At 36.8% G+C, this 17,137-nt stretch overlaps 1 protein-coding gene across 3 annotated transcripts in view; it reads right to left on the reverse strand.

Moving 5' to 3' along the window:
- The window catches only part of emid1 (EMI domain containing 1), a 120,255-nt gene that overhangs the window by 11,498 nt on the left and 91,620 nt on the right, over positions 1 to 17,137 (reverse strand). For 2 of the 3 annotated variants that reach the window (XM_022664729.2, XM_022664730.2), the window contains exons 9-14: positions 15,607 to 15,714; positions 11,660 to 11,749; positions 5,388 to 5,440; positions 5,196 to 5,258; positions 5,058 to 5,102; positions 3,106 to 3,150 (exon numbers count right to left, since the gene is read on the reverse strand). In XM_022664729.2, coding sequence (XP_022520450.1) covers positions 3,106 to 3,150; positions 5,058 to 5,102; positions 5,196 to 5,258; positions 5,388 to 5,440; positions 11,660 to 11,749; positions 15,607 to 15,714 — 404 coding nt within the window. Of the gene's footprint in view, positions 1 to 2,872; positions 2,885 to 3,105; positions 3,151 to 5,057; positions 5,103 to 5,195; positions 5,259 to 5,387; positions 5,441 to 11,659; positions 11,750 to 15,606; positions 15,715 to 17,137 lie in introns of all 3 variants that reach the window. The other variant, XM_022664728.2, reaches the window with a different exon arrangement.

The raw sequence follows: 17,137 nt of genomic DNA on the forward strand, positions 1-17,137 counted from the left end.
ATAAAATACTGTAAATTCTAAAAAAAACATCATATAAAAAATTCTAAATAATTATTTTCAGGATAAAATTCTACAACATTCTAGGAAATTTAACAATACATTTTAGAAAAATATATCCACAATAAAAATTCTAAGAATTTTAACTTTAAACTTAGACAAATATATACATCTATGATGAAATTCTAAAAAATATACCTAAACTGAAATAAGAACTAAGAACATTTACATCCAGAATAAAATTGTAAGATATTTTCTGGAAAGAATACATTTTGAAATAATATACAGTAAATCCAGAAGGAAATTCTGAAAAACATAATTTTTGGGATAGTTTTTCTGATAGAATGCATATCCAGATTAGAATTGTAGGTTCTTATAAAATCTAATGACATTTTCAGAATGCCTCACTTATTTTTCATTCTCTAAACAAGTAATGGTCATAAGTATTTTATTTTATTATTAATTGAATCAATTAAGTGATTCCAAACATTAATAGTTAATAGTGGTTTCCCCAATCAGTTCAACATTGGAATTGAATAAGAATACTTTTTATTTCTCTGCATTTCTATTGGGTGTGTGTGTTGTGTGAATGCCAGTAGAGGGCGACTGTGAGATGTTGAGATGTTGCCATGGAGACAGCAGCTGGCAGAGGGTCAGACAGGGTTCACACTCAGAGACCGCCCCCCCACCACCACCAAAATAAACAACAAACAAACAAACAACAAGCAACAGAATACCTGCACAGGTAAGAGCTGCCCTGTCACACTGATCTGGGACCAGTTCCAGCTTTCTGATTCTCAACACTGACCATTAGACTATAAACTGGTAAAACTGGTCTCAGGTCAGGGGGTGAGGGGGGCTCTTACTGGACAGAGCATTACATCAAATAAGGGACCAAAGATGGACATCAGGGGTCTGTCTCTCAGATCAACTCAAACTCATACAGAAACTGATTTAACTCAACTTAGTTTAGTCAAAATTTGTACACAGATATGACAATACATATTTAATTTGAGATTTAATAACATTATTAACTCAGCTTCAGCTGAAACTGAAAAATAACAGATGTACTGTTAAACTACTATCAGGAATAATGTGATGTATTATCAAACAAATGTGAACAAAAATGAATAAATAAATAAATACCTTTCTGGATAAATATTGTTTGACAAAACTATGCAAATATGGCAAAACAATTTAACATTTAATATACTGAATAACAATAATAATAACAGCAACAACAACAGCAATGATGAAAATCATCATATTGTCACTGTCTAATAAGAAACATGTATCTCCATTTCTATTGGTCCGTTCATCAAGTAGTTTTGGCACAGAGTCTATCTATCTATCTATCTATCTATCTATCTATCTATCTATCTATCTATCTATCTATCTATCTATCTATCTATCTATCTATCTATCTATCTGTTTACCTACCTACCTACCTACCTACCTACCTATCTAAGTATCTACCTACCTACTTAACTAATTACCTACCTAACTATCTACCTACCTACCTACCTACCTACATACCTACCTATCTAAGTATCTACCTACCTAGGTACCTAACTACCTACCTACTTACCTAACTACCTACCTACCTACCTACCTACCTACTTACCTACCTATCTACCTAAATACCTACCTAAGTATCTACCTACTTAACTAACTACCTGCCTAACTATCTACCTACCTACCTACCTACCTACCTATCTACCTACCTACCTAATTACCTAACTACATACCTAACTACCTGCCTAACTATCTACCTACCTACCTACCTACCTACCTAAATACCTACCTATCTAAGTATCTACCTACCTACCTACCTACTTACCTAACTACCTAACTAACTATCTACCTTACTATCTACCTACCTACCTATCTACCTAAATACCTACCTACCTACCTATCTACCTAAATACCTACCTATCTAAGTATCTACCTACCTCCTACCTACCTACCTACTTACCTAACTACCTAACTAACTACCTACCTTACTATCTACCTACCTACCTACCTACCTACCTATCTACCTACCTACCTAATTACCTAACTACATACCTAACTAACTACCTGCCTAACTATCTACCTACCTACCTACCTACCTAAATACCTAACTAACTACCTACCTACCTAACTAACCAACTACCTTACTATTTACATACCTACCTAACTAACTACCTACATACATACCTACCTACCTAAATACCTACCTAAGTATCTACCTACTTCTTACCTACCTACCTAACTACTTACCTAAATATCTACACACCTACCTAACTACCTAAATACCTACCTATTTAAGTATCTACCTCCTACCTGCTGATGCTGCTGGTTTAGGACGGCTCTATAAAGAGTAGCTTTCTTGTAGTTCCCTTTTAAAGTTTTGGTTTACGAAGCTCTTCAGGAACTTATCATAACTTTATTAATTACTCTACTGAAAAATACTACTACTGTAGATCAGTTTCCAGAAGCTGAAACATCGTCTTAAACATAAAACATTAAAAATGATTAATCAATAATTAATTTCGTTGTGAGACAGACCCCTGTTGTAGGAACAGAAAATCAGACTGTGAACATTTATAAACCAAAAACACACAGAACACAGCGGGAAAGCATCTCCTCTCAGTGGAACTCCCCATAAAATTCGCTTCTGGATTTAGAGAATTTAGATATATTTAGATATTCCCAATAATTTACGTCAATTTAAGAGCATTAACTGAAGGCAGAGACTCCACTGAAGGATAAAGCGTGATTGGCTGATGTTAAGACTCGTCGCTGTGAACAGGAATGGAGGGATGATGAACATTAACGTAAAACAACAGGGTAAAAACAGCGTAGCGGCGAATAATGCCGAAAAATCCCTTACGTTTAAATCGCTCTAGCACAACGATTAGGAGGCAAGAAGAGACATTACAGAGCAGAGATACATCATCAAACATCAAACGCTGTCCTGATTACATACTGTCTCACACACTCAATACTTTCACACAACCAGTACAGCTCATAAAGTACGCTAACGTTAGCGTTAGCTCGTTATCTGGGGTAGAACACCTGCCCATCCCCTCTGGAGATCAGGGCAACCACCCCGAACACTCTTACCGGAAGGCCTTTCTCTCCCGGCTCACCCTTCGGTCCCTGTTCACCCTGTGGAGAAGATTTTATAAGAAAGTAATGATAATGTTAGGGATATTAAATATAGGATGTATAATAGGAAAATATAAGGTGAAATAGACCTCACAAAAAATCTGTCATAAAAAAAGAAATGACATCATACAATATATCGGCATAGCCTCAATAATTTTATGCTGAATAAAGAGTAAACTGACGGTTTGGAATTTAGAAAAAAGTCTGTTATTGTTTATCATGTTATTTTGATCGATGTAACAAAATTGTGCACCTTGTAAAAGTGTAATGTACAATTTTGTACCTTGTTACTTTATGTTACTATGTGATGTTATTTTCTAGCTAGTTCCTTTGTACCTTGTTCCTTTGTGTCTTATTACTATTTGATGTTACTCTGTACTAATTTGTGTTTTGTTACTTTGTGACGTTACATTGAAGTTTGTTACATTGAAGTTTGTTACATTGAAGTTTGTTACATTGTATCCTGTTACATTGTGTCTTATTACATTGTACCTCGTCCCTTTGTGCTTTATTACTATATGATGTGACTCTATACTTTGTTATTTTGGTACTTTATTCCTTGTTATTTTGTGATTTGTTACTATGTGATGATGCTTTCTATCTTGTTACATTGTAGCTTGTTTTATTCATACCTTGTTACTTTGTACTTCGTTCCTTTGTGCTTTATTACTACGTGACGTTACTCTGTACTTTGTTAATTTGTGCTTTGTTTCTTTGTGACGTTACATTGAAGTTTGTTACATTGTATCTTGTTGTATTATTGTATCTTATTGTTACTTTGTACCTTGTTATTTTGTGTTACTATGTGATGTTACTTTCTAGCTAGTTACTTTGTACTTCGTTCCTTTGTGTTTTATTACTATGTGATGTTACTCTGTACTTTGTTAATTTGTGTTTTGTTACTTTGTGACGTTACATTGAAGTTTTTTTTACATTGTATCCTGTCACATTGTGTCTTGTTACATTGTACCTCATTCCTTTGTGCTTTATTCCTATGTGATGTGACTCTCTACTTTGTTATTTTGTGATTTGTTTCTATGTGAAAATACATTGAATTTTGTTACACTGTAGTTTGTTCCTTTGTGCTAAGTTAATATGTGATGTTACTTTGTACTTTGGTACTTTGTACCTTGTTACTTTTTACCTTGTTATTTTGTGATTTGTTACTATGTGATGATGCTTTCTATCTTGTTACATTGTAGCTTGTTTTATTCATACCTTGTTACTTTGTACTTCGTTCCTTTGTGCTTTGTTTCTTTGTGACGTTACATTGAAGTTTGTTACATTGTATCTTGTTGTATCTTGTTACTTTGTACCTTGGTATTTTGTGTTACTATCTGATGTTACTTTCTAGCTTCTTACATTGTATCGTGTTCCTGTGTGATTTGTTACTATGTGATGCAACTTTGTAGCTTGTTAGGTTTTACCTTGTTACACAGTACCTTGTTAAATTGTTTCTATGTAATGTTACATTGTAGCTTGCAACTCTGGGCGTTGTTACTTTGTAATTGTGTTACTGTGCAACAGGATACTTTGTTACTTTGTAATGTAACTTTTTGCTTGTTACATTGTACATTTTTGCACAGTACCTTGTTACATTGCACCTTGTATCCTGTGATTTTTTACTAAGTGGCATTACTTTCTAGCTTGTTATATTGTTACTATTTGATGTTACTTTCTAGTGTGTTACACTGTACCTTGTTACGTTTTACCTGGTCATTTTGTGATTTGTTACTATGTCACATTATTTAGTAGCTTATTACTCTGTGCTTTGTTACTTTGTACATTTTCATTTTGTACTTTGTTTTAATGAGCCAGTGTTTTTGTTTTTAATCCTATTAAACCCACTAAATAAAACTAGTCTCCACAGGGATTATGGGTAAAAAAAAGAGAAAAGGCCATCTTACCGGCTCCCCCTTGAATCCTCTCTCTCCGGGGTATCCCAGAGGGCCCTGCGGGGTCAGGGTGAGATTAATGAAGGTGGTATAGAGGGGTAGAGGAGAATGAGCTAGTGTTTATTTCATATTATGGGATGCCACACTCACTCTCTCCCCTCGCTCGCCCTTTGGCCCCATGGGTCCCTGTAAACCAGGGGCTCCTGGCTTCCCCTGAGGAGATAAATCAACAGCAATACATTACAACACACACAGGGCGGGTCCCATATATATATATATATATATATATATATATATATATATATATATATATATATACACATATAGTACTCTGGTACTCACACTCGGTCCAATGGGTCCTGGGGGTCCTGTTGGGCCTCTGGTTCCTGGTGGGCCTACAAAATACAGATACAACACATTTAACACTGTAAAATTCTTTGACTTTGTTGAACAGCTTAAATGGTTTGGCTATAAAGTGGTTGCTATGGTATTCTAAGTAGTTTCTACTTTAGTTCTAGTTTATAGTCTTGCTTGGTAGTTACTACAGGCTTGCTAGCTGGTTACTATGGAATTCCTGGATGCTAGCTGGTATCCCTGAGTGCTATGGTGGTGTAATGCTAGATGGTTGCCATGGTATCCCAGGAAGAAACTCTCATTGTGACAAAAGAAAGGTGGCAAAATTTCCGCACCGCGTTCATTCCAATCAGAAAAATCACTCGCTGTACGAAAACTATACGTCAGTTTATCACAAAATACAAAAAATACATACAGGGGTGTATTTTTACTTTCTGGACCTGGACTACCCACCTCTGTGTGTGAGTAACTATAGGTTTAAATAGGATCTCCGGTGGATTTGATGTTTTACAGAGACTCTAAGACTAGGTCAGTGGCTGAACTGCACTTAGCAGAGCATTATTACACATGTTGTAAAGTAACATATGACATTGTAAAGACTGTTATTAGTTTACAAATATCTTTATTTTAAAACATTTCTAACTGTAGTACGTCTCACTGCCTCCTGGTGTCGCAGTGCTGTTAGCCAATCAGAGGCGATATGTTTGCATGTATGAATATTCATGAGCAAGAGCCAAAATCCTATCGTTTTCCCTGCCCACTCCTCCACCCGACTAAAGCAGTGTTATACCGGACCACCGGAGCACTTTTTTATACAAAAAACAGCTCACATGGCATTCATTCATACTAGAGATTTACCACAACTAGACATTTTAAAATGAATGAAAAAAAACAAACATGGAATGACACCTTTAAAATCTTTTCAAAATCTTTGTCCGTACAAAAACCGTATGTCCATTTTTTAAATAAAATTTTAAAACAATGTAAGGAACAACTGTCAGATTCATATTATATCAAAAAGTGAAAAAAAAACTGAGATACAAAAATGTAAAAAAATTAGATGCAATATTTTATCAGACAGAAAGTTATGTTCTTAGCAGATTTATCATTTTATAATTTATCTATAATTACATTTCATACAGCATAATAATCATTTTTCCATGATATAACCCCAGTTTAATGCAAGACTCTCCTCCCTTCTACAGAGGTAATGTCTTTTTAAATTTATCTTTCTGTTTTTAAACATGTCCTCCCTCCCTTTTAGAAACACCTCCTAAATTTGTCCTCTCCGACACCGGCCCGGCCCACTCGGCCAGCTCTGACCCGACTCAATCTGAGCACTTTCACTAATTTACAGCACTCTGAAACACTATCCCGACCCCTCTCTTCTGCTGAACCCTGGAGATCCATCATCCAGCAGATTTCACAATATAACCCCGAGGTGTGCGCTTCACGTTCACATTAACACACGAGCGAGACAAGCCCTAAATCACGAGGTGAGAAGTGGAGCAAAGTGGAGGAAAAGTGAACCAAAAGTTACAGATTTGTGCAATCACACAAAACATCAGGTGAAAGATCCAAACTGGACTCAGACTGAGGCGTACGGTGGTTTATGGAGCTGTCAGGGGGGTCCGCATCACTTTATTTGCTAATAAAACTCAATCCTGACTTGCTTTTATTGACTTCTACTGACCCAAACACTGATAAACGGCTGATACACGTCTCACAGGGACAATAGGAAAAAGCAGTACAGAAAACACTGTGAATCAGCATTACCCCGAATCTACACTGAATAAAATGATGAGTAAAATTTGCTTTAAAAAAGTTTCTGCATTTGCTTTTTTTAAGTAAATTTAATTTCAGATAAATTTAAGTAACTTCAACTCGGTTTAAAGACTTAAATGTTACACAGAGTAAATAAGTGAACTGAACTTCAGTCAATCCTTTCTTTTATTAAACTTTACTTCATTTATTTTTACTGAATCAATCCTTTCTTTTATTAAACTTTACTTCATTTATTTTTACTGAATCAATCCTTTCTTTTAGTAAACTTTACTTCATTTATTTTTACTGAATCAATCCTTTCTTTTAGTAAAATTTACTTCATTTATTTTCACTGAATCAATCCTTTCTTTTAGTAAACTTTACTTCATTTATTTTTACTGAATCAATCCTTTCTTTTAGTAAACTTTACTTCATTTATTTTTACTGAATCAATCCTTTCTTTTATTAAACTTTACTTCATTTATTTTTACTGAATCAATCCTTTCTTTTATTAAACTTTACTTCATTTATTTTTACTGAATCAATCCTTTCTTTTAGTAAACTTTACTTCATTTATTTTTACTGAATCAATCCTTTCTTTTAGTAAACTTTACTTCATTTATTTTTACTAAATCAATCCTTTCTTTTAGTAAACTTTACTTCATTTATTTTTACTGAATCAATCCTTTCTTTTAGTAAACTTTACTTCATTTATTTTTACTGAATCAATCCTTTCTTTTAGTAAACTTTACTTCATTTATTTTTACTAATCAATCCTTTCTTTTAGTAAACTTTACTTCATTTATTTTTACTGAATCAATCCTTTCTTTTAGTAAACTTTACTTCATTTATTTTTACTGAATCAATCCTTTCTTTTAGTAAACTTTACTTCATTTATTTTTACTAATCAATCCTTTCTTTTAGTAAACTTTACTTCATTTATTTTTACTGAATCAATCCTTTCTTTTAGTAAACTTTACTTCATTTATTTTTACTGAATCAATCCTTTCTTTTAGTAACTTTACTTCATTTATTTTCACTGAATCAATCCTTTCTTTTAGTAAACTTTACTTCTTTTATTTTTACTGAATCAATCCTTTCTTTTAGTAAACTTTACTTCATTTATTTTTACTGAATCAATCCTTTCTTTTAGTAAACTTTACTTCATTTATTTTTACTGAATCAATCCTTTCTTTTAGTAACTTTACTTCATTTATTTTCACTGAATCAATCCTTTCTTTTAGTAAACTTTACTTCATTTATTTTTACTGAATCAATCCTTTCTTTTAGTAAACTTTACTCCATTTATTTTTACTGAATCAATCCTTTCTTTTAGTAAACTTTACTTCATTTATTTTACTGAGTCAATCCTTTCTTTTAGTAAACTTTACTCCATTTATTTTTACTGAATCAATCCTTTCTTTTAGTAAACTTCACTTCATTTATTTTTACTGAATCAATCCTTTCTTTTAGTAAACTTTACTTCCTTTATTTTTACTGAATCAATCCTTTCTTTTAGTAAACTTTACTTCATTTCTGCATACAATATTACCTAATTACAATTACTCAATTTATACATTATTACTCAAATTATTTATGATAAATAATATATTATAATTTCTGAAATTTAAATATTTTTAGTTAAAACACACATATTACACTGTCTCAACACACGGATGGCATGTAAAAATACCAGTAACAGGAATGAGTGTCAGTAACAGGAGTGAGTGTCAGTAACAGGACTGAATGCCAGTAACAGGAGTGAGTGTCAGTAACAGGACTGAATGCCAGTAACAGGAGTGAGTGTCAGTAACAGGACTGAATGCCAGTAACAGGAGTGAGTGTCAGTAACAGGAGTGAGTGTCAGTAACAGGAGTGAGTGCCAATAACAGGAGTGAGTATTGTGCTCCGATTTATTGATTTATTAATGTGAATATTAGTTAGTGTAAACCACTTTTTTGAAATTCTGTTTGGCTCTTCATTTATCTATTTGTCTAATAAATTGCATGAAAATAAATTTGATCAATTTCAGGTTTGGGTCTTCTTGAAAAAAAAAAATGCATATTTGCTTTGCATATTTTAGAAAAACACAATGTGCATGCATATGGAGTGATTTTTTGTCATGATTATCAATTATTTGACATGCAATAAAAAAAAAATAAAAAAAACTGCTTAAAATTAGACTTCTTTGTATTTTTTAAGCTATTTCCCAGCAGTTTTGCTGGCTTCAGTCACTGAATCTGATCCGTAAATGATCTTATTGCAGCATTATTTCCTTAAACAAGCACAACAGATGAAATTACTACCAGAAATGGGCTGAATAATCTGATAATGTTCTGATAAGGGTCTCAGAAGGAGGGATATCAGAAACGCTGAGCAGATTTGAGATGATTTGATTTGGCGAGAGTGTTTACACTGTAATAATACACCATCATTACTTATCATGTGTACAGAAGAGACATAATGCAGGGAAAACGCCGGGCCTGAATCCAGACTCCTGAAATCAGATGAAACTCTGTATTCCCCCTGCAGAGCATTCAGAGCTGTAATTCCTCCTCTACAGAACTTCAGACCCGGCCGTCTGTAACCGGATCTGATCAGGGGGGAATATTTGCTGGAGAACAATGTGAACCTGATAAAGAAACTGTTCAAACCTGCAGTTCACACCTTGGGGGTTAAAATCAGTACAATCTGCTACGTTATTTAATATAATAAATGGTTCTTTATACAAAACCAAGTCAGAAAACGTTAGGAGCTAGGGCTGGGCGATATGGCTCTAAAATTATATCACGATATTTTGATAACGATATACTTGGCGATATAGGAAAACAGAAAAATAATTTATTAATTTCAGGAATATAGTATAATTGTATACCAGTATATTCGTTATGTGGCCAAATAAATAAAATAGCATAAAATAAAATAATATAATGCAATATAATATAGTGCATGCATATAAACTGCAAACTAAAACAATTATATGAAAATACACTTAAAGCTTCACAGTAAATTATAGACTTTTTTCAAGACAGAACATCTAGGTGGTTGCTAAGGTGTTGATATGGTATCCGTGTTGGAGGCTATGTAGTTTCTAGACAGTTGCTAAAGTGCTGCTAGGTGCTTGCTAAGGTGTTGTATGGTATATGCGGCGGTTGCTTAGGTGTTGCTAAGTGGTTATTTGGTGGTTGCTAAGGTGTTGCAATGGTATCTGAGTTAGTTGCTATGTAGTTTCTAAGTGGTTGCTAAAGCGTTAATAGGTGGTTGCTAAGGTGTTGCTATAGTGTCTGTGATGGTTGCTAAGCGGTTGCATTTAGTATGTATTTAAGTACATTTAAGCAATAGAACACGAGAGGCTGTGATTCGGTCGCAGATCATCACAGCCGTGATGTTATTCGTGATAACACACGACCTCGAGTGTTCTATTGCTTTTATGCAACAGTTTCTTTTTTTACTTAATAAATAAAGAAAATAAATCAAAGAACTTTAAGAAATTCAGTTTGAATATGCTTTAATATGGACTGAGCCTTCCGCCAAAAAGTAGTTCCACCACAACTTAACTACATACAGTGTATGGTTCAGGCAGACTAACACCACGAAAGTTAGCTTGATATCTAAATTGGGAATAAGTGAAGATGGTAACGTTAGGAGGGTAAAATAACGCTAATACTCTCCTCTCCTGCTCCGTGGAGTCGTCTTCAGGTGAAAGCCGCGAATTTTAGCATTTCTGCTTGTTTTGCTGGGTGGTGTTGGTGGTTTTAGCTAGCCGGCTGGACTGTGGTTAGGTTAGCGTAGCTTGCTTTAGCTCAGCATTAACTTAGCTTAGCCTAGTCTGGCTGGTTAAGTTAGCGTTCTGGCTGTAAGACGGCATTAACCGAGCGATTTTCGTTCCCTTTTTTCCACGAAAGACGAGCCAGTGCTGCGGGCGAGCGCTAGTGCGGCTGTGCTGCGGGTGTCCTGTGTGTATAAATACGCCGTTACTCGGCAACGCGTCGGCGGAGTGATACAAGTTTAGTGTGAGAAGGCCGTGATGTTATCACGAAATATCATCATGGCTAGATCACTTCTCAACCAATCAGATTGTGAGGTCGGAACTAACTGTTGTATAAACTCATTTTAATGCTAAAAATATATTTAAATGCATTTTTCTTACAGTTATTCACTGTAAGATTTTACTGCCAAAAATACACTAATTCCATTCTACCCTCTTTTCCCGCAGACGTGCCTTTATAATGTATTATGTAGCATATAGTTTAAGGAGCTCTAAGATCTCAATGTGCTCAAAAATGGTTTAAAATATAATAATAATATAATAAAAATATATATACATATAAGATATTGAACCTTCTGACCATAATACACATTTCCACACTGCGATGGTGCATCCCAGATCCTCTCAACCTGTTTTTATAGGCTTTATTCCATTAATACCCAAAGTTATCCTGTAATTCTTGATTTTGATACAGCATTTAAAAGTGAATATGTAAAAGTGGACTGACCTGTGGGTCCCGGGGGTCCCTGAGGGCCTTGTGCAGGGGCAGCTCGGGGGTCCGGGAAGCTGTTAGAGAGGAGCAAGTCCTTCTTCTCTTCTGCAGGATTACAGAAATACAGAGTAATAATGATTACATGCAGCAGCTACTGAATCTGACACTGTAGTTACTGCCGCTGGCCTATAGGTGGTGCTGCTTTCACATAAATAACAGCAGGCCATGAGCCTTATAGAAAAGGCCTGGTGCAAAGTGTAGATACAATCTGTCCAAATGTGTGTAGACAGCAATACTTGTCTAATATCTAGTGGATATTATTAGTCTTATTTATTCAGTAAAAAACAGTTACTCCAACAAAAGCAGGATAATCTCTTTTTAATACCTTTAATTTTAGAAAAAACAAGGAATCACAGCTCTGAAAAAAAATAAGAGAGAAAGAAAGAGAGATTTTTTTTATTTTATCAAGTTACAAATCTCTGGAATATAATCAAGAGGAAGATGGATGATCATAAGCCATCAAACCACCAAACTGAACTGCTTAAATTTGTGCACCAGGAGTAAAGCAGCATAAAGTTATCCAAAAGCAGTGTGTAAGACTGGTGGAGGAGAACATGATGCCAAGATGCATGAAATTAAAACTGTGATTAAAAACCACCAGGGTTATTCCACCAAATATTGATTATTTCTGAACTCTTAAAACTTTATGAATATGAACTTGTTTTTCTTTGCATTATTTGAGGTCTGAAAGATCTGCATCTTTTTTTAGTTTTTTAATTTCTCATTTTATTGTTCCATTCTATTGGTTGCTGGTTGATATGGTGTTCTACTGTAAGTGGTTGCTGCTGGATGCTGTTAAAGGTGTTGGCACTGGTGTTGCTATGTTGTAGCTAGATGGTTGCAATGATGTGTTTAGATGGGTTGCTACAGTAGGTCGTTGCTAGATGCTTGCTGTAGTGGCTCAGGTGGTTGCTCAGGTGTTTCCAGATGGTTGATGTGGTACTCCACAGATGCTGCTTAGTAAAAGCCCATATTGATACTTACAGTAGAATCCTGATTGCTATGGTGTTGCTAGGTAGTTGCTAGGGAAATGCTGTGGTATCCTATATGGTTAATACAGAGGTACTCTATGAGGTTGGCTATGGCTTTGCTACAGTAGGTATTTGCTAGGGAACTGCTATTGTATCCTGGATGGTTGCTACAGTGGTTCAGGTGGTTGCTCAGGTGTTGCCAGATGCTTGATGTGGTACCCCATGGCGTTGGCTATGGTGTTACTACAGTAGGTGGTTGCTAGGGAATTGCTATGGTGTCCTGGAAGGTTGCCACAGTGGCTCAGGTGGTTAATGTGGTACTCCATGAGGTTGGCAATGGTGCTGCTACAGTAGGTGGTTGCTATGAAATTGCTATGGTATCCTATATGATTTCTACAGTGGCCTTATGAGGGTGGCTATGGTGATGCTATAGGACTTGGTTGCTAGGGAATCGCTATGGTGTCCTGGAAGGTTACTACAGTGGCTCAGGTGGTTGCTGTGATACTTCATGTGGTTGGCTATTGTGTCGCTACAGTATGTGGTTGCTAGGAAATGCTATGGTATCCTACATGGTTGCTACAATGGCTCAGGTGGTTTCTGTGGTACTTCATGAGGGTGACTATGGTGATGCTACAGTAGGTAGTTGCTATGGAGTTGCTATGTTATCTTAGATAGCTGCGATGGTGTCTCAAGTGGATTCTCAGGTGTTGCCAGGTGGTTGCTGTGGTACCCTATGTGGATGCCTAGATGCGAGATGGAAACATCTGATGTGCAGTTCTGATTACAAAGCTGTAAAAAAGTGTGTGTGTGGTAAGTGTATTTATGTGTGTGTGTGTGGTAAGTGTGTGTGTGAGACACTCCCAGAACAGTCAAAGCAAACAGAGGACAACCTCGCCATTACCGGCCTTGATTTCTGAAGAAATCAATGTGTCCCCACACACACACACACACACACACACACACACACACACCTCCACCCTGCTGTTTCAGCCTGTGCACATCTGGAAGTGGTTGAGTGACATCATCAGCAGCATCAGACAGACAGGTCTTTTCCCAGCATGTGACTACGTCTAGCCTGAGTTACCTCCTGAAGCCTGTCACACACACACACACACACAGACACACACACACACACACACGCACACACACACACTGCGTCTCCTCCCTATATCTCCCACACTTCCTGACCTGTGTGTGTGTGTGTGTGTGTACGTATGTGTATGTGTGTGTGCGTGTGTGTGCGTGTGTGTGTATGTGTATGTGTGTGCGCGTGTGTGTGTGTGTGTGTGTGTGTGTATGGTGGAGGTCGGAGTCTGGTGGAGATTAGACACCATGTCTAGATATGAAGCCCTGCAGCATCAACAAAACAACAACCTGGGACTAAAAGGTTGTGCAGATTAAGTGGTTCCCACTACCAAGCAGTTGCTACATGGTTGCTATGATATGAGAAATGGCTGATATGGTTCCAGATATTGTTGCTAAGGTGTTGTATAGCAGTTGCTAGGCCATTACTATGGTTTTGTTAAGTAGTTGCTTGGTGGTTGAAACCGTGTTGCTTGATGTCTTCTGCATGAGTATCTAAAAGGGTTCCTATAATGTTGCTATGTGGTTCCTAGGTGGTTGCTATGGTGTTGCTAGCCAATTGCCCTGGTATCACAGATGGTTCCTACAGTGTTGTATAGTAGTTGCTAGGCCATTACTATGGTCTTGTTAGGTGGTTGCAACAGTGTTGCTTGATGTCTGTTCCTATGATGCTGCTATGTGGTTTCTAGGTGGTTGCTATGGTTTTGCTAGGTGGTTGCTATGGTGTTTCTAGGCAATTGCTCTGGTATCACAGGTGGTTCCTATGGTGTTGCTAGATGGTTGGTAGGCTATTAGTATGGGTTGCGTAGTGGTTGCATGGTTATCCAAAAGGGTTCCTATGATGTTGCTATGTGTGTTCTAGAGGATTTCTAGGGTTTCCTAGGTGGGTGCTATGCTACTTCTGAGTAATTGCTAGCTGGCTGCTATGGTGATGCCAAGTGGTTAACAAGGTATCCCAGGAAGTGTTTATGACGATCCTACTTAGGTACTATGTCATTCCAAGAAGATACTAGGTGGTTGCTATGGTATGCCAAGTGGTTAGTATGGTATTCTTGGAAGTGTCTATGGTGATCCTACTTGTGTACTATGTCATTGCAAGTGGGAGCTAGGTGGTTGCTATGGTGATTAATACTGCTAGGTGATTGCTATTTTGAGATTTTTAGCAGGGCTCTATAGTGTTGCAGGGGGTCTGATATAGCATTTCAGCTATGTATATATTGCTACAATGTCTTAGGTGGTTGCTCAGGTGTTGCCACATGGTTGCTGTGGTGTGACATAAGAAGAATGCGCAAAATGTCCATTACTACATGGATGCAAACCTGTACACAAGCTTTATTTACGCTCACAATGAGACAAAACAAGCATTGGGACACCTGCTAATGCATTGTTTCTTCAGAAATCAAGGATAATAAAATGAGTTTATCCGGCTTTTGTTAGAGTAACTGTCTCTTCTGTACAAAAATGACTTTTTTTTTACTAGATTAAACCATGAAAACCAAGATCCTACTCTTTTCTGGCTCTACTTTTTCTTTTTTTATTCCAGCAGGACAAGAAGATACTATCCCATGTGTTTCTATTAGGCACTCTATCAACACTCCTATAATCACCTCTACCGCACAATCTGCAGCTACTGTGTATAGAGAATATTGGAGTTATTATGGGATGGATTATCACAGGAGGAACATTAGGAACCTCTACAACTCCATGCTCCACACATGCTCTATTCTTTATTGTTCCTGCAGCATTTCTGCTTGGTGATCTTCCTCCTGAATACTGTGGTTTAATCAGCAGTGGTTGCTGTGAGCTGTGAGTAGAGTTGGTAAAGGGATGTGAAGTGAAAGCACTTACTGTCTTCAGGGATGGGTGCGGGAGGCCCTGGTGGTCCGGGGGGTCCAGGGGGTCCGGGAGGCCCCGGCTGACCCCTCTCTCCTGGGAGGCCCGGTGGCCCCCGGGGGCCTGAAGAGGAAACACAGCAAACAAAACAATTATTTCACCCGGAGCTTAACGAGGGACAGACGCTCATTACTGCAGTACAGACCCCCAGAACCAGCCACCATCTCTCTCTCTCTCTCTCTCTCTCTCTTTCTTCTGATCTCTCTCCCTCCCTCCCTCCCTCTCTCTCTGTCTCTCTTTTCTGTTCTCTTTCTCTTCTGTTCTCTCTCTCTCTCTCTCTCTCTTCATCTCTTTCTCTCTTTTCTGTTTTCTCTCTCTCTCTTTCTCTCTTCTGTTATCCTTTTCTCTCGCTCTCTGTCTCTCTCTTCTGTTCTCTCTCTCTCCCTACCTCTCTCTCTGTCTCTCTTTCTCTCTTTTCTGTTCTCTCTCTCTCTCCCTCCCTCTCTCTCTGTCTCTCTTTCTCTCTTTTCTGTTCTCTCTCTCTCTCCCTCCCTCCCTCCCTCTCTCTCTGTCTCTCTTTTCTGTTCTCTCTCTCTCTCCCTCCCTCCCTCCCTCTCTCTCTGTCTCTCTTTTCTGTTCTCTTTCTCTTCTGTTCTCTCTCTCTCTCTCTCTCTCTCTCTTCATCTCTTTCTCTCTTCTGTTATCTTTATCTCTCTCTCTCTCTCTTCTGTTCTTTCTCTCTCTTTCTAAATTCTGATTAATTTTTTCAATTTAAAGAAGCTTTATTGGCACGAATTGCAATTTAAAACTTTTGCCAAAGCAATAAAACAAGCTGTTAAAATACAAAAGGTAAAAAACATGAAAAACATATACAAAAAATATATAAATATATTAACATATCTTACACATAAATGTAAATCATATAGGTAAATAAAAAAAAGATAAATGAATAAGATATCAATAACAGTGTTATATGCTGTGTTATATGTAGGTTGTTATGCTGTTTGTTTTTCTCTTCTGTTCTCTCTCTCTCTCTCTTCTGCTCTCTCTCTCCTGTTTCTGTTCTATCTATCTATCTCCCTCTTTCTAAATTTCAATTATATTTTTCAATTCAAAGTAGCTTTACTGGCATGAATTGCAATTAACATCTTTTGCCAAAGCAATAAACCAATAAGTTAATATAAAAAATAACAATACATATACAAAATATATACATTAACATATCTTACATATAAAAGTAAATCCTATAGATACATAATAAATAAGATAAATGAATAAGATATCTATAACTGTGTTATACGTTGTAATTATTTATAAGGGAGTTGTGATGCTGATGCTGTTCGTTTTTCCCTTCTGTTCTTTTCCTTTCTCTTCTGTTCTCTCTCTCTTTCCTTCTCTCTCGTTTTCTTCCATGAGCGCACATTTATAGGACACTGTTCTTTTCTGAGAGACTGAGAGAAATACGAAATACTACACACTGTCAGAGAGAGAGAGAGAGAGAGAGAGAGAGAGAGAGAGAGAGAGAGAGGGAGAGAGGGAGGGAGGG

This window comes from Astyanax mexicanus, chromosome 22 (assembly GCF_023375975.1).
Source record: "Astyanax mexicanus isolate ESR-SI-001 chromosome 22, AstMex3_surface, whole genome shotgun sequence".
In the NCBI taxonomy this organism is placed as follows: domain Eukaryota; kingdom Metazoa; phylum Chordata; class Actinopteri; order Characiformes; family Acestrorhamphidae; genus Astyanax; species Astyanax mexicanus.